Below are 26282 nucleotides of genomic sequence, written 5' to 3' on the forward strand. Positions count from 1 at the left end.
CAAGACAACCCTATTCAGGATTAGCAATTGCTATCAAAGGCATTCATGTGGATTAGCAGTAGTTAATCCAAGCAGAGTTGGAAGCAGCTGGATATGAAACCTAATGACTACATTTTTCAAACAGTTTTTGTTTTTGAATAATTTCAGAACTGCTTCTCCCTGCTCCTACAGTTTTTTGTTCTATAATATTACACTCAAGTAAGCAGAGGTGAGAAGTGATTTTTTCTTTTCCATTATGGCTTATGACAGGATATTGAGTGTAGTTCCCTGTGATATACAGTGGAACCTTGTTGCTTACCCATTCTATATGGAGTAGTTTGCATCTGCTAACCTCAGACTCCCAACCCATCCCTCCTGTACCCACTTTCCCCCTTGGCAACCCCAAGTTTGCTTTTATGTCTATGAGTTTGTTTCTGCCTGATAAATAAGTTAATTTCTATCATATTTTAGATTTAACATATAAAGGATATCATATGGTATTTGTCTTTGCCTGACTTATTTCACTTAGTAAGATAATCTCTAGGCCCATCCACTTGGCTGCAAAAAGCATTATTTCATTCTTTTTATGGTTAAGTAATATTCCATTCTGTGTGTGTGTGTGTAGACTGTATCTTCTTTACACATTCATCTGTTGATGAATATTTAGGTCGTTTCCATGTCTTGGTTATTGAGGTGCATGTAGGGTTTCAAATAGGTTAACAAGTCATGATAGCAAGGATGGTGATGTGTGTCCATGTCTGTGTACATGTGTGTGTGTACATGTGTGCCTATTTTTTCCCTTTGAGTGAATGTACTTCTCCAAACAAGCTTTTTTAAAGTAAAATGAAAGTGATAAACTAAATTTGAATTTTAACACTGTGTTAACTCAAACATACAAATAACATTTAAACATGAAATACACCTCTGTTTGGTCCACTCACATTTCAAATACCCCTCGCCACACAGTGCTGGTGCGTACCGTATCAGACAATGCAAGTCTAGGGCATGGTTATAGTGGTGATGGCTGAACGGTGCTTCCCAGTCTTGACACTAAAATAGAAATTGTACCACTTCCTACATGAGGAAACCCATATATTGACCTTCATTGCCAGATGTTCAAGCTGGATTTAGAAAAGTCGGGGAACCAGAAATCTAATTGCCAACATCCAGTGGATCATAGAAAAATCAAAAGAATTCCAGAAAAACATTTACTTCTGCTTCATCGACTATGCTAAAGCCTTTTATTGTATGGATCATAAGAAACCATGGAGAAGTCATAAAGAGATGGGAATACCAGACCACCTTAACTGCCTCCTGAGAAACCCACATGCAGGTCAAGAAGCAATAGTTAGAACCGATCATGGAACAACAGACTGGATCCAAATTTGGAAAGGAGTATGTCAAGGCTGTAAACTGTCACCCTGCTTATTTAAGTTATACATAGAGTATATCATGCGAAATGCCAGGATGGATGAAGCACAAGCTGGAATCAAGATTGCTGGGAGAAATATCAGTAGCCTCAGATATGCAGATGACACCACCCTTATGGCAGATAGCTAAGAGGAATTTAAAAATCTCTAGATGAAAGTGAAGGAAGAGACTGAAAAAACTGGCTTAAAATCCAACTTTCAAAAAATGAAGATCATGTCATCCAGTCCCATCACTGCATGGCAAATAGATGGGGAAACAATGGAAACAGTGACAGATCTTATTTTATTTGCCTCCAAAATCACTGCAGATGGTAACTAGAGCCATGAAATTAAAAGACTCTTGCTTCTTGGGAGAAAAGCTATGACTAACCTAGACAGAGATTAAAGAGCAGAAACATCACTTTGCTGACAAATGTTCAAATAGTCAAAGCTATGATTTTTCCAGTAGTCATGTACAGATGTGAGATTTGGACCATAAAGAAGGCTGAGCACCAAAGAATTGATGCTTTAAAATTGCTGTGCTGGAGAAGACCCTTTAGAGTCCCTTGGACTACAAGGAGATCAAACCAGTTAATCCTAAAGAAATCAATCCTAAATATTCATTGGAATGACTGATGCTGAAGGGGAAGCTCCAAGACTTTGGCCACCTGATGAGAAGAGCTGATTCATTGGAAAAGACCCTGATGCTGGGAAAGATCAAGGGTAGGAGGAGAAGCGGGCACAGAGGATGAGATGCTTGGAAGACATCACTGCTTGAATGGATATGAGTTTGGGCAAACTCTAGGAGATAGTAAAGGACAGGGAAGCCTGGGGTGCTGTAGCCCATGGGGTCGCAAAGAGTCAGACATGACTGAGTGAACAACAATTTGTTCAAAGAGATTTTAGCAGATATTTCTAGTTATACACTCAAATCTCCCCACTCTTTGTCTTTCTGGGTAGTGGAACTCCAACTTAATTGAGGCAACAATGTGCTCAACCTAGGTGACTACATTTCCCCACTTCTCCTGTAGACATGCATGGCCAGGTGACTAAGTCTAGCCCGTGAGACCCCCTCATGCAGGGAGCACCTGGTGAAAGCTGCCCCAGCTGACAGACATTCCTCTTATCTCCCTGTGGTCCTCATTTCTTCAGCTTTGTATGCAGAATGATACATGACTGTGATACCTCACTTCCAGAACCCTATTGGGATCCTCAAGACGAAATCCACAGAGTAAAAACAGTCAGGGTCCCTAACTATTCCATGTGGCTGCCAGGCCCTCTGTTTTTGCTTCATGTGGGAGAACAGGGTTCACAATAGTGAACAAGCAATTTAGCAATTAAGCGATTGGTATGGGCTGAATTGTGTTTCCCCAAAATTCCTATGAGTGAGTAGCCACCAGGTGGTGTCCGACTCTTTGCGACCCCATCAACTGTGGCCCTCCAGAATCCTCTGTCCCTGGGATTCTCCAGGCAAGAATACTGGAATTGGTAGCTATTCCTTTCTCCAGGGGATCTTCCTGACCCAGGAATCGAACCCATATCTCCTTCCTGCATTGCAGGTGGATTCTTTACTGTCTGAGCCAGCAGGGAGGCCCATTCCTATAGAATCCCTCTATTGGACCCCAAACCCTGTACTTCATAGTGGGACTATATTTGGAGATAAGACTTTTAAAGAAGGAATTAAGTTAAAATTAGGCCATATTTATGCATATACATGGAATCTAGAAAGATGGTACTGACAGTCCTATGTACAGGGCAGCAAAGGAGACACAGATGTTAAGAATAGGCTTTTGGATGGAATGAAAGGAGAGGGTGGGGTTATTTGAGAGAAGAGCACTGAAACATACACATTCCCATATGTAAAGTAGATAAGCAGTGCAAGTTTGGTGCATGAAGCAGGGCACCCAAAGCCTGTGCTCTGTGAAAACTTAGAGGGATAGAGAGCGGGGGAGGTAGAAGGGGGGTTCATGATGGAGGGGACACATGTATACCTATGGCTGATTCATACAGATATATGGCAAAAACCACCACAATATTCTAACTATTCTCCAATTAAAATAAACATTTAAAAAAATTAAAAAAGAAGTTAGTAACAGAACTAAAAAAAAAAAGTGAAAGCAAGTAAGTTAAAATCAAGCCAGCAAGGTAAGTCCCAGAATCCGACTTGCGCCTGTGTAAGAAGGAAAAATTCAAACACACAGATACATCAGCCACACGTTTACATACGGGGAGGACCACGTAAAGGCACAGCCAGAAGACGGCCCCCTGCAAGCCACGGAGAGGGGCCTCGGGAGAAACCCAGTCCGCTGACAGCCGGGTGACTCGGATGTCCAGCCTCCGGAACTGCTGTGAAAGCGGTCTAAGAGTCGTTTAAGAGCGTCTGTTGTTCAAGCCGTGCCGGTCTGCCCACTCAGCGGGTGACACTTGTCACAGCAGCCCTTGCACACTCACACAGTGAGAGAGAGGTTTCAAATAGTTGTGCTTAAGGACATCTTTGAGACGAAAGGTATGTTAGAGATTATCTAGAGGAGTTTTCTCAGTTACAGGCAGCACCACGAAGAGTAAGCTAATTGTGACGTTTACCCTGCTACCTAGCGACCCAACTGGATGGAGGAGCTGTGTCTTTGACCCACACAGTGCTCTTTCTAATCAGGCTGGGCCTCTTCCACCAGATCAGGGGAGTAGAAGCTGTTAGTGAAGGGAGGCATCCCAAAGATCATCTTCTAATTTTCTATCTCTAGGCAGCTAACCATGAGATGGTGCCAAGGATCTTTTAATTGTCTGTGAAGACCACTGGGTGGGGAGACGATCAACTTTTCTCCGGAAGATGCTCCAGTTTTGAATAGGAAGACATTATTTATCATTGATAATCATACCCTGGGAGTTTGATTATAATCAACACAACATAAACTCAAACAAATATTTATTAAGCACCTACCCTTTGTAGTGTGCTAACTTCCTCAATGGGAGTTCAAATCACTCTTCTCTTATAAAAAATTCATTCACTTATTCAACATGTATTGATCATCATTTTCAAATAGTAGTTTTATTGTCATTAAAATTTAGAAACTCGGTGATGAGAACAGTATATAAAATGTGCAAGAAGCATATCACAGCAGTTGAGAATGGATTTGATATCAGAAAGACCAGGGATGAAGACCAGTTTCTGTCACTTACAAGTTCCATCACTTATGTATCTTAGGCAAGTTGCTTTAGTAATTTTAAGACTCATTTTTCACACTTGGAAAATGAAAACACCAGAAATCCACTTCATGGGATTATTTCAAGAATTAAAATAAGTAACTATGATCATCAGATGACAGAGTATCTGGTGCAACATAAATGTTCAACAAAATACAGTATTTATTGCACAGTATATGGATAACAAGAAAAAAGAAATTATGCAAGAATATTCCTTTAAAAAAAGACTGATAAATCTTGGTTGGCATAGTATTGATGGTGGCCTTTATTAATGAAGGGTTTCCCTGGTAGCTCAGTTGGTAAAGAATCTGCCTGCAATGCAGGAGACCCCAGTTCAATTCCTTTGTTGGGAAGATCTCCTGGAGAAATGATAGGCTACCCACTCCAGTATTCTCAGACTTCCCTTGTGGCTCAGCTGCTAAAGAATCCACCTGCAATGCAGGAGACCTGGGTTTGATCCCTGGATTAGGAAGACCCCCTGAAGAAGGGAAAGGTTACCCATTCCAGTATTCTGGCCTGGAGAATTCCATGGACTATACAGTCCATGGGGTTGCAAAGAGTTGGACACAACTGAGCGACTTTCACTTCCACTTTGTTGACGAGAGGGCAGATGATGTTTTCTTTCTAGTACTCTGCTTTTGAAACTTCCTATAATCTGTAAACAATCTTAAGATTCTTTTTCATATTCTTTTCCATTCTGGTTTATTACAGAATATTGAATAAAATTCCCTGTGCCATAGGGTATGATCTTGTTGTTTATCCATTCTATACATAATAGTTTGCATGTGCAACATTATTTTTTAATGAAAATGAAACATTGTTTGCAAGATACTTGTTGGTGTGTTTGTTGGTTATTAAGTGTCTGCATTGAATATCTCACAACTCTTAAGAAACTTGATTACCCACTGCTTCCTAAACAGTCTATGAGGGCCACAGGGCTATCCTGATCACAAAGAACTGAAATTTAAGGCTATGCCGTAAATTGTCAAACCTAGGTTGTAAACACTTAATTTTAAAGGTGAAAACAAACACAAAAGATGCTTCAGTTGTCTTAGTGACTTATTTCTAGTCATCACACTGAGATCACAATCTGATAAAATCCAAACACTTTCTAGTTTCCTGGAAGAATACAGAATAGGTTTTCGCTGTTGTTCCAGGATGGAGTATTATATTTGCCCATGCATGTGGTATGAAATACATTCACCAAAGCCTGCAAAGAACACCAAGCATGTCTTCTAGGGCTATGATTTTCCATTAGCCACAAGAAGCTAGCAGTGGATGATCCATCCTCTGAGTCCGAGTCTCAGCTGTGGTTCCTGCAGTGTACTACACAAACAGAGTGTGCTTATAAGCCTCACCATGTGATGTGTGTAACTGAAATAAACGGTGAGTGTGAGGGCATATCATCACCTTAAATCTGATCAGGCATGAGATTTCTATCACATGTGGCTTCTGGAGGCTACATGTGTACTGTTGGCTTTGTTTTGATCTCAGAGTTACGTTCATAAAGACTTGGTCAATCGCTTATTTTGCATTTTAAAATTATCACTATTATTTTTTAAATGTTTGTTAAGCCACAGGATTGTATTGATACCATGAGAAAAAAATATGAAAAGATCTCCAAAAGACTTGCTTCCTTGGGTAAAATAAGCAAATTTTGGTCCTTGTTACAGCACCAGGGAGAAAATAACTGATCACCATGGGGCATAATGGGTAACCCCATAGGCTGACTTAGGAATGGAGTAATGGAGTGAAGCCTTGAACTATGTTATAAAATGTAGAAAAACAGGGAAATAAAAAACAATTTCAGAGAAGAGCAAACAACATGAGAAAATCTTTAGGTGAAATATGAGACACTTTTGTGAGAAGAGGAGCATTGCAAATCCTCATGTGAAAGACAAATTGTTTGGGTACTTTGAGTGCAAGTCTACTTACAGAATGCTCTTAACTTTTTGACTATGAGAGATGGTTTTTAGTGTAATAAATCATGTGAACACATAAAGTAGTTGTGGTTTCAGTATTCTCTGTTAGCAAACATGTAACGGCAAAGTTAAATATATGAATACTTTACTGCTACCCAAAGCCTGGACCTGTATTTGAGATTTTGCAGTACTTCATACATTTGTGAGACAGGCTAATACTGTCTAAGTCTATGCTCAGGAGACAAAAATCATGAACATGCATGTCTCTCTCCTATGTGGCTTCACAGTCTCCTCTTCCTGACATCTACTGCCTCTCATTTCCTTCTCTTTCCTTTGTTTCCTTTTTCTTATTTTCCCTGTTCTTTTATTTTATTGCAGGCAACAGTTATGGGTACAACAAATTGTCTCTTTGGAGAGGACCAAGAGTTTGTCAAAATTTGAGCCAGTCACATGTTCTTATGTGGGTGTGTGTATTTAAATGGTACTTTGTTGTCACTCCCAAATTAAAGATCTGATCTCTTTCTCAAAACTATAAAAGACAAAAATATGCCAAAAGTACCTACTGTTTGTCCCTTTATATCTAAAGAAAAGAAAATATGTGTGTATGTTTGTAGATACAAGTGTGCATACACACACACACACACACCACCCCAAGAACACAAGCGTCCACTGTCCGTGGCAGTTTAAATATGCAGTGGGGCCTCTCATTTTTAACCTAGATTTTAAAAGAAAGAAAAGAGATGGAGATGGTGACAGTTACCTACATCTGAGTTTCAGTTGCAAAGCCGCCCTGCTAGGGATGCTGGAGTTGGATCCTGTAAGGTTTCTCCTGTTACTGGGCCAGTTGCTAGTGTTGGTTGGTGGAAGGCGCTCGAGAACCATCACAGGGCCATCGCACTTGGAAACCACTTCTCCTCCGGGTTCCGGTCCTGCTGGGTGGCTAGTCGGCTTGCCCACATCCTCCCCACTGGGGGCGGCTTCCACAGGTGGCTCTCGGGCTACATGCGCCCCTGGTAACCGCAGCCCCTTTGGAAAGGTCTGAGTCTCAGGCTAGGGGGTGAGCAGGGAGAGCTCTTCTGGGTCCTAGTTCCTACTCTGCCCACCCTCTCAGCCTAGAGGAAGTACCTGATTAATTTTTTTTTAACTTGCTATTTCTGGACCTTTTATAGTCATCTTTTAACCAGTTTAGCAGTTAACCATCTACTAGGTAATTATTTTTTATACTAAATTTTACGTTTCAAACAACATGGAGACAGAGGCATTTTCTAAGCCCTGTGACAGAAGATGAAGAGTTTCTAAGAAGCCAGCCCCTCTGTCTCAGGAGGAACAGATCTAGCGCAGTCACCTTCGTATTCAGAGTCCTGGCGATTAAACACAAGACATTAATGTAGTGTCACTGGGAATTTATAAAGACAGAGAAAAGGCTTAATTTTATCTGCAATTCTCCTAATCTAAAAATCAATTTGGAACCTTTGACCTGCTGTCTGTGGATAGACTTCAGGGACATCTATGTGCCCCCAAGATGTTATGCAAAATAAATGCATTCATAGCTTTCAATATCTGCTTAAAGTGTATGAGTCCCCTGAAATACTAATAGCCACTGATCTGAAATCTTCAGTGTTGTACTTGTAGGAGGCCATTTGTACTACAGGATAGATATAATTATCGGTCCTCTCTTTGGAGAGGACCCAGACTGTCAAAATGTGGGCCCGTCACATGCTTTCATCTGGTCTTAATGGGAAATAGACAATGTGACATGGTGAGCAAAATGGGCTACAAAAACAATTATGATGACTTTGTTAGCTCCCAGTGATTCAATGCCTACTTATCCCTGGAGTCATAGTATATGTGTAACATGCGTGTGTCTGCTAGTTGCTCAGTTATGTCCGACTCTTTGCAACCCTATAGAATGTAGCCCGCCAGGCTCCTCTGTCTAGGGAATTGTCCAGGCAAGAACACTGGAATGGGTTGCCATTTCCTCCTCCAGAGAATCTTCCTGATCCAGGGATTGAACCCTGGTCTCCTGCATTACAGGCAGAGTCTTTACCATCTGAGCTACAGGGAAGTCCCTTATATGAAACATAAGTATGATTATTTCTGCCTTGTAGATGAAAACACTGCAGACTAACTTTGGTCCACATTCTACAGAGAGTATGTGGTCATTCTGGGATTTAGTCTCACTGCCTTCAAAGATCATAACCTCTTCAATACAGAATGCCTTCATCTATTAACATTCACTGACCATCACATATTTAACACTATGAGTGACACAAAAAACTTTTGGAAAGAACCAGGCTAGAATAAAACATACCAGTATTCCCAGAAATTCCATGTCCCCACCTTGAGCTGCTACATATACCATGACCCCACTTGTCCTGCCTTCCTATGAACTTGGAATTGGCTAAGAGATATCTTTTTCTTCAAAGCGCTTGGCAAGTTCCTACACTTTTGTCATTTTCATGAAGCTTTTCTTGACTGCTAGCGCCATCATTTTTTCTCTTGAACTCTTATAAACTAGGTTTGAGTCTGGCCAACGTGCAGTGACTGACAGAAGGCAGTCAGAAGCCCTGTGAACCTTGAAGCCTGGAGGACAGAGGCCCCAGTCACAGTCAGAAAGCAGAAGAGTGCATGGAGGGGAATGGCGTGGGAGTTTGGAATTAGCCGATGCAGCCTACTCTATGGAAGTGGATACACAGAAAGGTTCTACTGTATGACACAGGGAGTTATTTCCCGTATCCTGTGCTAAACCATCATGGAAATAGTATGAAGAATAATATACAGATACATTCTAGTATATGCATACATATATACATTCTTTCAGAGTGTGTAACGGAATCACTTTGCTGTGTAATAGTAGTTAACACATTAAAATCAATAAAATTTGTTTTCAGCTTTTCAAATAAAGCAGAAGACTGGAAAAGCAAATGGAAAAGCAAGACCACTGAGAGATCTCAAGGCAGGAAAACAAAGAAAAAGTGTCAAACCAAGAAGGCAGTGAGCAGAGTAGGGCTGCTGGGTACAGAGGCAGCCAGGAGAGCAGAGAGCAGGTGTGAAGAGGCCACTCAGGAAGGGGTCCGTTTTGGATTCTGAGTTCTGATGGTGACCTTGTTCCCACGGTGTGCATGTTGGGGGCTGAGAGGTTTCCCGTCCACTGAAGGCAGGAACTTTTTTTTTTTTTGGCATACAGCAGATGCTCAGCAACTCTATCTTGAGGACAGTGATGAATCAAGTGCTAAGTTGTGCCGCGTTAGGTAAGTGTGAGCTTAGAACATGGAAAGCACAGGGACCTTAGAGTTTGCAGGATGCTCAGGAGAGAAGGTGGGCTCTGGAAGATGCCCGGACAGGGCCAGCACACGCAGCACACCGAATGCTGCTCCTTTCCCAATCTTCATCCTGCTTAGGGATCATCGCACTTTCTTCTACCCAGCCTGGGCCTCACCCCATGCTTCTTCTTAGCCCTGCACTCCAGGGAGCCACAGACATTCGGAAGGCAGGCGCATAACAGCTTCTCAAACTACGCCCTATTAGTGGTTCCATTTTTATAATTTGAAACGTGTCTTAATTTTTGGTGATTTAGCCCCAAAGCCCCTAAATCACCCCCTGAAATATAGGACTGTCTGCTTGGTTTCCAGTTCTCTTGGGTCTCCCTACGAGGCAGCAAACTCAGAAGTCTGTGGTCGACACAGCCTAAGGCTCCAGGACCCCACGCCACTTCTGAGACTCAGGGGCACATGCTGGTTTAAGATGCTAGCCCTACTTGTGAGTTTGGAAAAGGAAGGCAAGTGTGTGGCTGAACCAACAGCAGGTGAAGGAGAAAAGTAGTTTAGTGAGTGTGGGAGAATATTCACCAAATGAAAGAATGAAAGGCATAGAGGAAGAGACGCTTCGAGTGAATTCCGGAAACAGTCACTATTCTTGGCCTGGCTATAAAAGCAGCCCTGGTGAGAAAGTGGGAAATCAACCTATAGAAGAGAGGGGATGATTACAGAGGGTTCAAAACCCAAGCGGGGAAGTTGTTACCTGTCTTGTAGGAATATGAGAGCCACTGGTTGCAGGGTTGCTGGGGAGATGTTGAATCCCTACACAGAGCTCCCAGCCATCTCCTTACTCCCAGCAGGAAGAGCCTGACAGCCAGAGGCCAGAGGATGAGCCCTGTGACAGCCACAGGGCCAGGAGGAGGGCCTGCCAAGAGCACAGCCATCTGAGGATAGGGAAGGCGGCTCTTCCCAGACACTCTGACCTCTGATGCCACCTTTCTTCCTCTTGTCAAAGACAAGGATTTTGCCCAGAGTTTCTACATTGCAAGAAATACCCAGGAGAGATGTATTTGGCAATTAGGAAATCACACGGCGGTCATTTCTGAAAGATCTCATAGTCCTCAATTCCCAGGTAAGCAGTGCTATTCACAGATCTGCTCAAACTTTCTTTTTTCAGTTTGACATGAAAGTCATTCAGGACTCTAGAAAAAAAAATAGCTGTATAATAAAAATGAATAAAAGCTGATGGTGTAGTAGTTTCCAGCAGAGAGGAAAGAAGGCTGTGAATGACACAGCCACTGACTATATATCACTGACTTTCCCCAGTCCTAAGCATAAAGTATCTTTTAGTAGAAATTGTGGATAATAACAGTCTGCTCCCACCTGCCTCTCACAGATGCTTTGGGACGGAGGAACTAATACAACCAGGGGTCCATCTCTCATCCCTCCATTCACTGCCCTTCTGGCATTAGCATGGTGATTTGTGCCATTGTCTCTAAGAAAGTGCTGGAAAAAAGATGTCTTCACATGAAAGGAATGTCATGGCTGTTATTATGCGGGAAAAAGAGCGTAAAAGGAACACACTCAGCTCATTAGTTGGAAGTTTTGCAAAGAAGGAGAGTACCTAAGTCAATTTTCACTCTAATTTAGCCCCAAGCCCCATTTTAAAAATGCATTTGCATGTTCAAGTGACAGGAAAGCAGGGGTTGAAACCAGCAGGATGAGTGGTTCCCTCCTACATGTGGGAGGGAAGGATGGAAACCGGTACAGACTTTTCATAAACTAATGTTCATTTCTGTTGATCCATTCTACATTTCAGGATATTATTCCAGTTTATATTTGTAATCTCAGTATTATTTTTGGCAATAAACATTCAAACAACTCAAACTTGAACACCATAGAATCTTGAATGAACTATGGTGAATGGACAGAAAGTATTGCTGTAAAGTCACTGGAAGTGTTTAATGAAAGTTTAATGAAAGTTTTAAAGACACAGAAAATACTTTTTTAACCAGAAAAAGCAAGATATAAAATAGTCAATAAATACCGTTAATGTTATATCAAATATACATTTAAAATCTGAAAATGAAATACGTACAGATGAGAACAGCGTTTTCCTCTCTGGCTGGTCAGGTCTTCTATTTTGTATGTTCCAAAGGGCATCAGTAACACATGGAGATGCATATTTTTAACATTCTAAAGATGTTTTCTTTAGTAACATCAAATAATGATTTCATCGGATGAGCTAATGAAACCAGTCACGTAAGGAAAAAAAAATCAAAACACCAATTTAAGGTAGGACCCTTTTCAGAGAGGATAACCATTTCATTGTTAGTTTGTTTTTTAACTTTGTTATCATACTCCTCACAATACATTGAAACTATTTAATTTCACTTTGCCCAAAGACAGAAAGGAAGCCACTTCTCTAAAACCTAATAATTTGAGAATATTTTTTTTTCCAAGGTACGAGGAGCATACAAACTAGAAGCCGGTAATATGAATGTCAGACTGGTCAAACGACAGTGGAAGACAGTGTAAATGTGGCGAGAGATTTGATAGGTTAGTTGCTTTTTCAAATGAGTCCTTCCATCAGGGGAAAGTGTCATTTATCACAGAGCAAACTCCAGGGATGAAATGTGATCCCAGGAATAAGCTAGAGATGATAGGCTTCACTAGACACCAGGGATTTTTTTTTTCCTCTGAGCAATTTTCAGGAGCTTCTCATTCACAGGAAGGTAAGACAAACACTACATGTGTGTCTGTGCGTGTGCGGGCGTACGGGTGCCCAACATACAGAGATGTGAATGTGTGTTATCTCACATGTACACTTCTCTTTGTCTCTTGGCTTCAGAGCTTTAAGAAATAAACAACACACTCCAACAAGTTTCATGGCAGTGACATACAAACAAGATAAATTTTACAAAGCCTACTTAGTATGCCTGTTACACCCAAGTCCACTGGGCAACGTCTATGTTAAATGTCTTATTTTAAAGAAGTCCGTCATTTAATCAAATCTGGACTAGAGCGAGTCATTAAATTTCCTAAAATGAAAGGGATCTATATATATATTTATCCAAAATGTACTTCATGATTTATACAGTTTGGGAATAAACTATAACTGACAGATACAGTAGCAGAACGTGAGCTATCCAATCCACTTTTATTATTTCTTGGGATCATAAAATGCAGGAATGCTGTGTGAGTCATTAATTATACATGCAAAACAACAAATAAATATTGGCTTACATGCCAACTTTAGTTGAACTTGTTGGTAAGAATCCCTTAGAAGAAATGGTGTAGCCATCATAGTCAACAAAGGAGTCCAAAATGCAGTACTTGGATGCAATCTCAAAAACTACAGAGTGATCTCTGCTCATTTCCAAGCAAACCATTCAATATCACAGTAATCCAAGTCTATGCCCCAACCAGTAACACTGAAGAAGCTGAAATTGAACAGTTCTATAAAGACCGACAAGACCTTCTAGAACTAACACCTGAAAAAGATGTCCTTTTCATTACAGGGGACTGGAATGCAAAAGTAGGAAGTCAAGAAACACCTGGAGTAACAGGCAACTTTGGCCTTGAAGTACGGAATGAAGCAGGGCAAAGGCTAACAGAATTTTGCCAAGAGAACGCACTGGTCATAGCAAACACCCTCTTCCAACAACACAAGAGAAGACTCTACACATGGACATCACCAGATGGTTGACACTGAAGTCAGACTGATTATATTCTTTGCAGGCAAAGAAGGAAAAGCTCTATACAGTCAGCAAAAACAAGACCAGGAGCTGACTGTGGCTCAGACTATAAACTCCTTATTGTCAAATTCAGACTTAAATTGAAGAAAGTAGGGAAAACCAATAGACCATTCAGGTATGACCTAAATCAAATCCCTTACAATTATACAGTGGAAGTGAGAAATAGATTTAAGGGATTAGATCTGATAGACAGAGTGCCTGAAGAACTACAGAGGTTTGTGACATTGTGCAGGAGGCAGTGATCAAGACCATCCCCAAGAAAAAGAAATGCAAAAAGGCAAAATGGTTATCTGAGAAGGCCTCACAAATAGCTGTGAAAAGAATAGAAGTGAAAGGCAAAGGAGAAAAGAAAGATATACCCATTTGAATGCAGAGTTACAAAGAATAGCAAGGAGAGATAAGAAAGCCTTCCTCAGTGATCAGTACAAAGAAATAGAGGGAAACAATAGAATGGGAAAGACTAGAGATCCTTTCAAGATAGAGATATTAAGGGACATTTTCATGCAAAGATGGGCACAATAAAGGACAGAAATGGTATGGACCTAACAGGAACAGGAGATATTAAAAAGAGGTGGTAAGAATACACAGAAGAACTAGACAATGAAGATCTTCAAGACCCAGATGATCATGATGGCGTGATCACTCACCTAGAGCCAGACATCCTGGAATCTGAAGTCAAGAGGGCCATAGGAAGCATCACTATGAACAAAGCTAGTGGAGGTGATGGAATTCCAGTTGAGCTATTTCAAATCTTAAAAGATGATGCTGTGAAAGTGCTGCACTCAATATGCCAGCAAATTTGGGAAACTCAACCATGACCACAGGACTGCAAAAGGTCAGTTTTCATTCCAATCCCAAAGAGAGACAATGCCAAAGAATGCTCAGATTACCTCACAATTGCACTCATCTCACACTCTAGTAAAGAAATGCTCAAAATTCTCCAAGCCAGGCTTCAACAGTACGTGAACCATGAACTTCCAGATATTCAAGCCGGATTTAGAAAAGGCAGAGGAAGCAAGATCAAATTGCCAACAACCTTTGTATCATTGAAAAAGCAAGAGAATTCCCCCCAAAAAATCTGCTTCATTGACTATGTCAAAGCCTTTGACTGTGTGGATCACAATAAACTGTGGAAAATTCTTAAAGAAATGGGAATACCAGACCACCTGACCTGCCTCCTGAGAAATCTGTATGCAGGTCAAGAAGCAACAGTTAAAATTGAACAAAGAACAACAGACTGGTTCCAAATTGGGAAAGGAGTATGTCAAGGCTGTATATTGTCATGCTGCTTATTTAACTTATATGCAGAGTACATCATGAGAAACACTGGGCTGGAAGAAGCACAAGCTGGAATCAAGATTGCTGGGAGAAATGCCAATAACCTCAGATATGCAGATGACACCACGCTTATGGCAGAAAGTGAAGAGGAACTAAAAAGCATCTTGATGAAAGTGAAAGAGGAGAGTGAAAAAGTTGGCTTAAAGCTTAACATTCAGAAAACTAAGATCATGGCATCTGGTCCCATCACCTCATGGGGAATAGATGGGGAGACAGTGGAAACACTGTCAGACTTTATTTTTTGGGGCTCCAAAATCACTGCAGATGGTGACTGCAACCAAGAAATTAAAAGACACTTACTCCTTGGAAGGAAAGTTATGACCAACCTAAAGAGCATAGTAAAAAGCAGAGACATTACTTTGCCAATAAAGGTCCATCTAGTCAAGGCTATGGTTTTTCCAGTGGTCATGTATGGATGTGAGAGTTGGACTATAAAGAAAGCTGAGCACTGAAGAACTGATGCTTTTGAACTGTGGTGTTGGAGAAGACTCTCTTGAGAGTTCCTTGGACTGCAAGGAGATCCAACCAGTACATCCTAAAGGAAATCAGTCCTGCGTGTTCATTGGAAGGACTGATACTGAAGCTGAAACTCCAGTACTCTGGCCACCTGATGCGAAGAACCTATTCATTGGAAATGATCCTGATGTTGGGAAAGATTGAAGGCGGGAGCAGAAGGGGACAACAGAGGATGAGATGGTTGGGTGGCATCACTGACTCAATGGACATGAATTTGAGTAAGTCTTGGGAGTTGGTGATGGACAGCGAAGCCTGGCACATTGCCTTTCATGGGGTTGCAAAGAGTTGGACATGATTGAGCGACTCAACTGACTGATTGGTAGAAATGTTTCTTAATAATACCTTCAAATTTTGGGGTGCTTACTGTGGACCTTGGTGGTGGTGGTTTAGTTGCTAATTTTCTCTGACTCTTGTGACCCCATGCACTATAGCTCACCAGCCTTCTCTGTCTATAGGACTTCCCAGGGAAGAATACTGGAGTGGGTTACCTTTACCATCACAAGGGGATCTTCCCGACCCAGCTATCAAACCCAGGCCTCCTGCATTGCAGGCAGATTTTTTTTTTTTTTTTTTTTTTTACCAGCTGAGCCTTACACTGTGCTAAACATATATTTAATCAACACAGTAACAGTCTGAGGTAGGAACTATAAATGTGTCATTTTACATACGAAGAAACTGAGGTTTGGTACGATTGCTCCAAGCTCCTTGACTGAGTGAGCCCTTGAGTAAGATTAGGCATCTAAACAATTTATCAACAATTATGTAACTATGGTGCTGCCAGGAACACTGTATTGAGAGGACTGTCAGGCTTCCCTGTAGGCTGAGGAGAAATGCATTTTCTGATTGCTTAGCCATTTCAGCCATGAAGTTGCATATCATCACACCTGCTTGTTAGCCAACACTCATCCAATTATTTGGAGACAAAGATACAGAAGCAAATTGATATGGTCAAATAGCTCCAAAGCCGGTTCTATAAACATAGTCCTGCTAATGACCATCTGCCTTTACCCCCCTCCCACTGAAAGTAAAGTTATATAAGCATTTCTCCTATGCTTTTCTTTTAAATGAGAAATAATCACTTTAGCACCTATAATCAAAACAACTTTCAGACCACCAAGTTACTCTCATTGCCTCCGTGAAAGGGGATTCAATACTCAAAATGAGAGCTCCAAGAAAGTGGCGTTTGTTATGAAGTGGAAGATATGAAATTAATCATTTTCAGGAAACTTCCAAGGCAATATATTTCTTATATTATGTATATAATAGTCCACATTACAGGTACTGTACACACACTTCAATGGACCATTTATTTCCTGATTGTTTGTTATATGGTACTACATTAGCATAGTGTAGAAGATTTGAGGTAGAAAAGTGAGGTACTTTTTATGTCTACTTTAAGCTGTTAGTTTTACTGCGTCTCAAGATGTAGAGGATCGTCTTGTAGTCAAATCGAGCTATAAAGACTAAATTGAACTATCCCCATGGAACAGCTGTTAAATCTCCAGGGAGTGGGCAGGTCCCACAAGTAAGGAATGACGGATTGCAATGGGGATGCTGCAGAAAGGCAGCCTGCCGGAGGGGTCTGAGCCGGATGTGGCTGTGCTTCTTGAAGCACCTTTTGTAACTGATGGGTATCCCCTTAAATTTGTCACCTGATTTGTTGATTCCCTGAGTCTCCTGCTCAACTCCGAACTTTCCCAAACTCAGTAACTGTGAGAGTCTGAACACTGGCAAAGGACAGAAACGCCATCCTTCTCAGAAGCCCTTACTTAGCACATCTGTGGCTTAGTGACTCGGAACAAAGCTGATTTTGTAGTTGATACCATGTCTTTGGGGGAAACTAAACCTGAGTAGGGGAATAAAACTGTTTGTACATGTAATTAATGGTGCAAACAATGCCTTTCCATGTGGGATTCCTAAAGAAAAAAGACAAAGTGTATAAATGTGTGTGTGTCTGTGTGTCTGTGTGTATATGTGTGTAGTAATAGGAAATTTCACATAAGCGAGGTGATAGAAGCAATTTGGGAGAAAAATAATGTGTTTATCCCACCCTTTAAATTGAGAAGTTTAACACTAATGATTCTTTATCTGCAAAGAACCAAAAATTATTTTTTTGAACTTTCCCCCTTAAGTGCATTAATGATAAAATAGATCCTTTATGATTCATATTAATAATACTGCCAATTAAACTCAGAAATAAAGTATGTAGCGAAATTTTTGGTAGCTTGGTAAGTGCTACAAAAGTTTAATATCAACAAAACATTTATTAAAATTGAAGCTAATGATCCTCTCCAAAAAGGAAATGATGAAAGCTATCAATTCATAAATTCATGGGATTTTTTTCCCTCCTTATTCTCCCTGACTTCCCTTTTTTTGTTCTGTATATTCAATGACTTATTGTTTAATATATCTTATCATTTAATATATTTTCTAACATAATTTATGTGTGGAGTTTTCTATGAACATTGCCACAGTGTAATAGGGAAGACAAATCTGACTCCATATTGGATCTGTTTCTTTTACTTTAACATTTATATTCTGTTGTTTTACTACAAGTTAAGAATGTTGTCCATAGCCTGAAATATACAGGAGAGCCCGATCTCAATGCTGTGCTCATTAGAGATGTAACACTTTTTCATTCATATAGATGAAACTTGCCAAGCAGAGAACAGCGTCTGTCTTGCTGGAGGTTTGAGGACACCATGACCTGACCCACGTGGACAACGGCATCAACAAAGGGTGTTTACACCAGCAACTGTGCAACAGGCTCACTCCCTCCTAGTTTCACATTAAAAAGTCTAAATTTTAGCTTGGAGAAGATGGTTCTTTGGGACTCCTAGGTCTGCTGGCTTTTTGAAGAAAGTCGCTATTCCTTGCCTCAAGGCCTCATCTCTCCATTTATTGGTCTCTTGTGGGGCAAACAGCGCAAGTGTGGACTTGATAACAATAGGAATTGGGTTTATTTATATCTAAGGCTCGCTCACTCCCGCGTTCTTGCCTGGAGAACCGCAGGGACGGCGGAGCCTGGTGGGCTGCCGTCTACGGGGTCGCACAGAGTCGGACACGACTGAAGCGACTTAGCAGCAGCAGCAGCAGCAGATCTAAGGCTCACGTTCTCACACTTTTGAAGCCAGTTTGTGAGCAACAAAAGTGGCAATGTTTCCTTAAGTTCCTGGGGTTTCAATGTGTCGTTCCAACTCTTCCCACAATGACAGGTAGTTCTGTTCTCCTTTCAGGTGCGTTGGCAGTCATGATATTAGTCTAAGCTAAACTAGCTCAGTTGGTAAAGAATCCACCTGCAATGCAGAAGACCCAGGTTCGATTCCTGGGTCAGGAAGGTCCCCTGGAGAAGAGATAGGCTCCCCACTCCAGGATTCTTGGGCTTCCCTTGTGGCTCAGCTGGTAAAGAATCCGCCTGCAATGCAGGAGACCTGGGTTTGATCCCTGGGTTGGGAAGATCCCCTGGAGAAGGGAAAGGCTACCCACTCCTGGAGAATTCCATGGCCTGGAGAATTCCATACAGTCCTTGGGGGTCACAAAGAGTCAGACACAACTGAGCATCTTTCACTTTCAAACTCCCTAGTGGTATGTGATCCCACTGTTTTTGCAGATTAAACTCAATGAAATGGGTATGTTATGAAATATTTTGGGGGAATAATATTGAGTAGCAATGGGCAGGAGTATGCTTTCCTGACCTATGCCTAAACAAAATGTCATCAGCAAGTTAGTGCTTAGGTTAATTAGTTAATGAATAATATTAGGACTTCCTAACTTTGTAGCTCAGCTGGTAAAGAATCTGCCTGCAATGCAGAAGACTGTGGTTCCATTCCTGGGTCGGGAAGATCTGCCGGAGAAGGGACAGGCTATCTACTCCAGTATTCATGGGTTTCCCTGTTGGCTCAGCCGGGAAAGAATCTGCCTGCAGTGTGGAGTAGTTAGTTAGTTAACGAATAACCTTGGCACATTGTCAAAAGCCTGGAGCCTGAGCCAGGGACAAGCCTTTTAAAATATTATAGACTTTAACCAGTCTAAATGTAAATGTAAGACCAGAAACTATAAAACTCCTAGAGGAGAACACAGGTAAAACACTCTCCGACATAAATCACAGCAGGATCCTCTATGACCCACCTCCCAGAATATTGGAAATAAAAGCAAAACTAAAAAATGGGACCTAATGAAACTTAAAAGCTTTTGCACTACAAAGGAAACTATAAGTAAGGTGAAAAGACAGCCCTCAGATTGGGAGAAAATAATAGCAAATGAAGAAACAGACAAAGGATTAATCTCAAAAATATACAAGCAACTCCTGCAGCTCAATTCCAGAAAAATAAATGACCCAATCAAAAAATGGGCCAAAGAACTAAACAGACATTTCTCCAAAGAAGACATACAGATGGCTAACAAACACATGAAAAGATGCTCAACATCACTCATTATTAGAGAAATGCAAATCAAAACCACAATGAGGTACCATTACACGCCAGTCAGGATGGCTGCTATCCAAAAGTCTACAAGCAATAAATGCTGGAGAGGGTGTGGAGAAAAGGGAACCCTCTTACACTGTTGGTGGGAATGCAAGCTAGTACAGCCGCTATGGAAAACAGTGTGGAGATTCCTTAAAAACCTGGAAATAGAACTGCCATATGACCCAGCAATCCCACTCCTGGGCAAACACACACAGAGGAAACCAGATCTGAAAGAGACACGTGCACCCCAATGTTCATCGCAGCACTGTTTATAATAGTCAGGACATGGAAACAACCTAGATGCCCATCAGCAGACAAATGGATAAGGAAGCTGTGGTACATATACACCATGGAATATTACTCAGCCATTAAAAAGAATTCATTTGAATCATTCCTAATGAGATGGCTGAAACTGGAGCCCATTATACAGAGTGAAGTAAGCCAGAAAGATAGAGAACATTACAGCATACTAACACATATATATGGAATTTAGAAAGATGGTAACAACAACCCTATATGCAAAACAGAAAAAGAGACACAGAAATACAGAACAGACTTTTGAACTCTGTGGGAGAATGTGAGGGTGGGATATTTAAAAAGAACAGCATGTATACTATCTATGGTGAAACAGATCACCAGCCCAGGTGGGATGCATGAGACAAATGCTCGGGCCTGGTGCACTGGGAAGACCCAGAGGAATCGGGTGGAGAGGGAGGTGGGAGGGTGGATCGGGATGGGGAATACGTGTAAATCTATGGCTGATTCATGTCAATGTATGACAAAGCCCACTGAAATGTTGTGAAGTAATTAGCCTCCAACTAATAAAAAAAAAAAAAAAAAGATACACAAACCTCAAAAAAAATAAAATAAAATAAAATATTATAGACTTTAACCAAACTGTGATTTTCCACAAACAAGGCTGTTTCTCATGCTGGAATCCAATGGCAACTTAAAAAAATAATGTGTTAATACATGGAACCTCCAAACATAAAATATTCTTTACACATTATACTTATCAAGGAAAAAAATAACCATCAAGATCATTTAAATTCCAATTTTTCCAGGTAGTCCAGTGATCAGATTGCAAGGAAGGGCAGCATCTACTAGTCAAAGATAAGGGGGTCTAGTCTTGTGAAATCTTTTACAATACTGTTAGTTTAATGGACCTCTGCTTCTAGCAGGATGGAGTGGTGTGATTTTCTCTATTTCTCCCACCAAGTACAACTAAAAACTCTAACATTACATATAAATAAAACCAAAGAAAGTTCTAAATGGTGGAAAGAAGAAAGCAAGCATGTATTGGGATCTTGAGACCCAAGGAACAACATCAAAAATTTAACCTCTGTCCTTCAAAATGCCCAACTTTTTAACAATGGCAATAAGTAGACAAATACATAATTCACCAGCAATAGAATTTAGTAGAATCTGTGGTGCTTTTGCTGCATTTCTCAGGGATAATAAAGAGATTCATTCAACCCAGTATAGATTGCAAGCCCCGCCCACAGATGGCACAAACTCATATCCAGGAACATAGAATTCAGTAGGCACCTCTAAAACGTTTGTTTCCCCCAATTACACAGTGCATACCCACTCAGCCCCTACTGCACCTCCCTCTCTCCAATTTCACCTGGGCGCCTATTTAGACATCCAAGAGTGTGACGTAAATGTATTATGAGGAAGTGCCAGGTGTGTGATGGGGAAAGCAAGTCCTAACCACACTGAAGTGTCAGAAATCATCAAGCTGGAATGGATGCTGACTTACCACAGTATAGATCTGATGCTTTCGCCTTTTAGCCAGGTCAATTATGTTTACTCCATTGTAGTAAAGGTTTTCAATACATCCATGGAAGTTTTTCTTTAAAAAGGTCCCAGGTTTGCCTGGTACTGGAATTCCTCCAAAACTAAGCTTTATGAAAAAAAAAAAAATCAACTTTTAGTTATAAGCTCTAAAAAAGGAGTAAAGGAAAAGGAAAGTAAGCAAGTGAATTTCAGTAGATTCAATTGTAGCAAGAGCCAAGTGGCTCAAATAATTATAGATGCCACTTGATTACACATTTAAAAGGATACTGATTAGGCCACATAAAAATAACTATAATTGCTAGCTTTTTAAGAGCTTATTTAACAAAACTATTTTACATCCTTTCTGAACCCTTCTAATACTAAATACCACAATAATTTACAGTAGGAGGAAAAAAGCAAAGAAAATCAACATCTTTATATTTATCTTTATGCAAATATCTTAGAGAGTATAATCAAAGTAAAACCAAGGGACAAATAAAATATACCTCTATTCAGGCCTAGTGTATTCTGTATTATATCAAAAACACCTTATCAACACAGATGTTACTGAAATATTTTATAAAGATGAAAAATAGGAAACAATTCAAATATCTCATACATTTATTTAGAGGGAAAAACTGAGAATTAATATAATAGACTCCTACTTAGTTGTCAATAATGCTGCTTAGAAAACATTTGTTGTAAAGTGGAAAATGAGTGGAATGTTGATTTAAAATGCAGGAGTTATAGTTGGGAGTAAGGTATGATGTCAATAATAAAAAATGGGCTTACAATTTAGATTTGAGGAAATAACACTGAGCTATTAATGGTAGTTGTCTCTGGGAAAGCGATGGAATACTAGTTATCTTTACTACTTCCTTTTCCAGTAAAAATTACTACAAATCACTTTTGGAAAGAAAATATTCTTTTTAAAGCAAACCTGATCTGTTATGAATATTCTTCCTAGTTTAAAACAGAAGCAGAGTAGTTTCTATCATCAGGCTTATCCCAATACCATTTAGTGAGTAACCCAGTTTCTCTTCACTGCTTTGAAATGTTACCTTTGGCATATAATACTTAAATAGTATGAATGCTTGAGTATATTTCAGAAAGATTTGTTCTCCCAGTGGAAATGTCTTCTCATATGAATAGCTACAGATAAAGCAAAGGCTGTTTACAGATGTCTATTTTCTCCCCCATAAATTCCACACTATTTTTAAAAATTGTTTCTTTATAGATTTATGGTAAGAATGATTAACCCTGCTGCTCATGTCTATTTTATATTGTTTTACTCTAAGATAATTACTTTATATTTTGCCTTTTTTAATTTTAAAATTTAATTTCAGAATAATTTTATTTAAAATAGTTTATTGGAAGTTTGAGATTAACATGGAATTTGTTATTTCCATGAACACATTTACCTAAAGAAGAATGTTGTTTTTAAAATATTTCATCTTCAAAAAATAAAAATAAAATATTTCATCTTCCTATACAAGACTTGAGTGTCTTTTTCTATTTTCAAAATATTTTTATTAAGGCCTCTCAGCTAAGGTTATTATTTTACTTTTCTCATTCACATATTCATTATCAACTTAATTCCACTGAATCTCAAGCTTTTAATAATTTCCACTGTATGAAATCTAAAAAAATGTATTATGCAAATATCAGATCATTATGCTATACAAAACCAGCTAACATTATATGTCACTTATATCTCAACAAATTCCAGTGTAAATTCCTTGTTTTTATTAATCAAAATTTTATTAAGAAAATTACATGCCTCTCCTATTGTTTTCTCTATCCAGACACCTGTATATTAAATAAGATATTTTTTAGCTAATTTCATTGAACTTTTGAAGGTACTAATCATATGAAATACTTAAAATACTTTCTTCTTTTTACAAGCCAATTTTTATACATTTTTTGTTTCATTTTCCTCACCAGAACTTTCTAAAATATAGACAAAACAACAATAAACAATAATTATAGTATAGAAATTAGGAAAAAAAATAACAGTATTTTTGTATATTTCCCAGTATATACTGATTCTGATTCCATATCACATTAAAAAGATACCCCTAATCTCATTTTCCACATAAATTATTTAGTTGCTTACTTATTTATTATTTGTTTGAAATGAGGAATGAATGCTCAGTTTTATTCATTGATTGGTGTTTCAAAAATTCATGTGACAGAATACAGGGTATTTTGCATTTAATCTGTTGGTAGGTTGAATTATATTAATAGATCATAAATTAATAGATTCTCTTTGATTGAACCACATGTGTGTTCTATTTGCCTTGAAATACATGTGCTCCCACTTTAAATAGTAAATGAGTTTGAGCTCTAGTTTTCTTTTGCAAAGTATTCAGATCAAGTCTAAATTTGTCTTTCAGTAAAACTCTGGAAGTTTTATCATTGGCTTTATTTAAAAATGACTCATAACTCTTGAGACATATTCTGGAAAACAAAAAAAATGAGTTTGTCAATTCTAAAAATACTTTGTAAAAGCATTGCTTTGATAATTTCCTTGTTGATTTATTGCAGTATTCCAATATTTTCAATTTGAGTCATTTGCATTAAAAAGATTCCTTTCCCTTTTGTAAATTGCATAAATCAAATTTGTAAGGTAAAAACAGAGTTGACTATTTGTTACTTTTATTTATTTTTTAAAACACTTTATTATGTTAGAGCAGCTTTTGTTTCACAGCAGAATTGAGAGGAAGGTAGAGTGTTTTCGCACATACTCTGTGCCCCCAAACATGCGTAGTCTCCTCTACCATTAACAAAAGCTTCCATCAGTGGTTTGTTTCAATTGGTGGACCTACATTCACACATCACAATCACCCAAAGTCCATAGCATACATTATGTTTTACTTTTGGTATTGTACATTCTATGGGTTTGGACAAACGTATTATTACATGCATCCACCAGTACAGTATCATATAGAATAGTTTCACTGATGTCAAAATCCTCTTTTCTTTGCTAATTCATCCTTCCCCTAGCCGCTGATTCCAATACCTGGCAACCAGTGATCTTCTAACTGTTTCAACAGTTTTACCTTTTCAGAATGTCATATTGTTGGAATCACACAGTAAGGAACCACTTCAGATTGGCTTCTTTCACTTAATAATATGAATTTAAGGTTTCACCACATCTTTATATGGCTTGAAAGTTCATTAATTTTTTTAGCATTGAATAATATTCCATTGTCTGTATGTAGCACAGTTTGTTTACACATTCACATGCGAAAAGACATCTTCATTGCTTCCAAGTTTTGACAGCTATGGGTAAAGCTGCTGTAATCATTAATGTTGAGGTTTTGTGTGGACATAAGTTATTATTCCTTTTATAATTTTAAATATGTAATGAAAATTTTGTTTTTTGGGCCACCTTCAATTTGTGGGGAAAAAAATAATGCTCTACTTCACTTAGCTGTGATTTAAGAAAACATTAGGGCAATATTCAAAAAAGAGAAAGAACAATTTTTTAAAAAAAATTAAGTAGCAAAAAAGAAAAAGAAACATGTTTGAAGGATTTGGAGTAGAGAGTTTTTAAGTCAAACAGTAGGGGGGAGAGTGTATATTACAAAATTGTAATTTCCCATTTCATCAAGGAAAGAAAACTCTTTCTAGTCTGGGTGAAAGATAATAGGAAAAAATTAGTGGAGACAAAAATACCATAGATTACATACTGTGGGACCTGTCTTTTTGCTTCTCTCTGGGAGACTGAAACCTGATGAGTGAATGTAGTGAATGTGGACGAAGGTCACAAGACAGATTTTGGAAAATGCAAGGAGTTATTTCTCCCCTGATTTCTACAATAGCGATGCCTGTAAGCCTGTTAAAAATGTTTCAAATTTATCATGGGCTCAGTGAAACTTAGCTGCAAGAGAGACAGGTTAGCAACAGCTCTATGAAGTAGCAGCATAGAGGTTTCTGAGGGCTGGTTCTTAACGGCCTGATCACTGGAGCGCTGGATGAGGTAGACTGCTGAGGGACCCCGGGCCATGAAAGCAGAACGAGGAATATGGACGGACTGAGGTCCTCAGTGAGTGTGTAAAGTCCTAGGAGCTGATTTGGAGGTCCAGAAGTTCAGGTGACCAGACCTCACAGCCGGAGGCCATCGCAGGTACATGGACAATGGCTACAGAAGCCATTACACTCATGCAAGGCTATCCACAAGCCCCCGGTCAGTGATTAGTGCATGGAAATGGAAAGAAGGAGCAGGGAGAAACCTCACTATAACTCAGTACACACAGAACAGTGCAGTGATTTTAAATAGGCACTAACTAAATTTGCTCTTCCCTGGTGGCTCAGATGGTAAAGCGTCTGCCTACAATGCGGGAGACCTGGGTTCGATCCCTGGGTTGGGAAGATCTCCTAGAGAAGGAAATGGCAACCCGCTCCAGTACTCTTGCCTGGAAAATCCTATGGACAGAGGAGCCTGGTAGGCTACCGTCCATGGGGTCACAAAGAGTCAGACACGACTGAGCGACTTCACTTTCACTTTCAACTAAATTTTAAATAGACACTAACATTCTAACCTATCATCTAACTTATCATCAAGGTTAGATTTTTCTGCTACAGAGGAATCAGGGACTGGTGAATATACTAAATTCATGTGGGGAAAGAAGCAAAACTGTATTTCTGCACG

At 39.5% G+C, this 26282-nt stretch overlaps 1 protein-coding gene across 1 annotated transcript in view; it reads right to left on the reverse strand.

Annotated features, from left to right (window-relative positions):
• The window catches only part of CNTNAP5 (contactin associated protein family member 5), a 995095-nt gene that overhangs the window by 471734 nt on the left and 497079 nt on the right, over nucleotides 1-26282 (reverse strand). Inside the window, exon 7 of the mRNA XM_043488200.1 lies at nucleotides 21609-21752. Coding sequence (XP_043344135.1) covers nucleotides 21609-21752 — 144 coding nt within the window. The remainder of the gene's footprint in view (nucleotides 1-21608; nucleotides 21753-26282) is intronic.

Source organism: Cervus canadensis, chromosome 15 (assembly GCF_019320065.1).
Source record: "Cervus canadensis isolate Bull #8, Minnesota chromosome 15, ASM1932006v1, whole genome shotgun sequence".
Classification (NCBI taxonomy): Eukaryota; Metazoa; Chordata; class Mammalia; order Artiodactyla; family Cervidae; genus Cervus; species Cervus canadensis.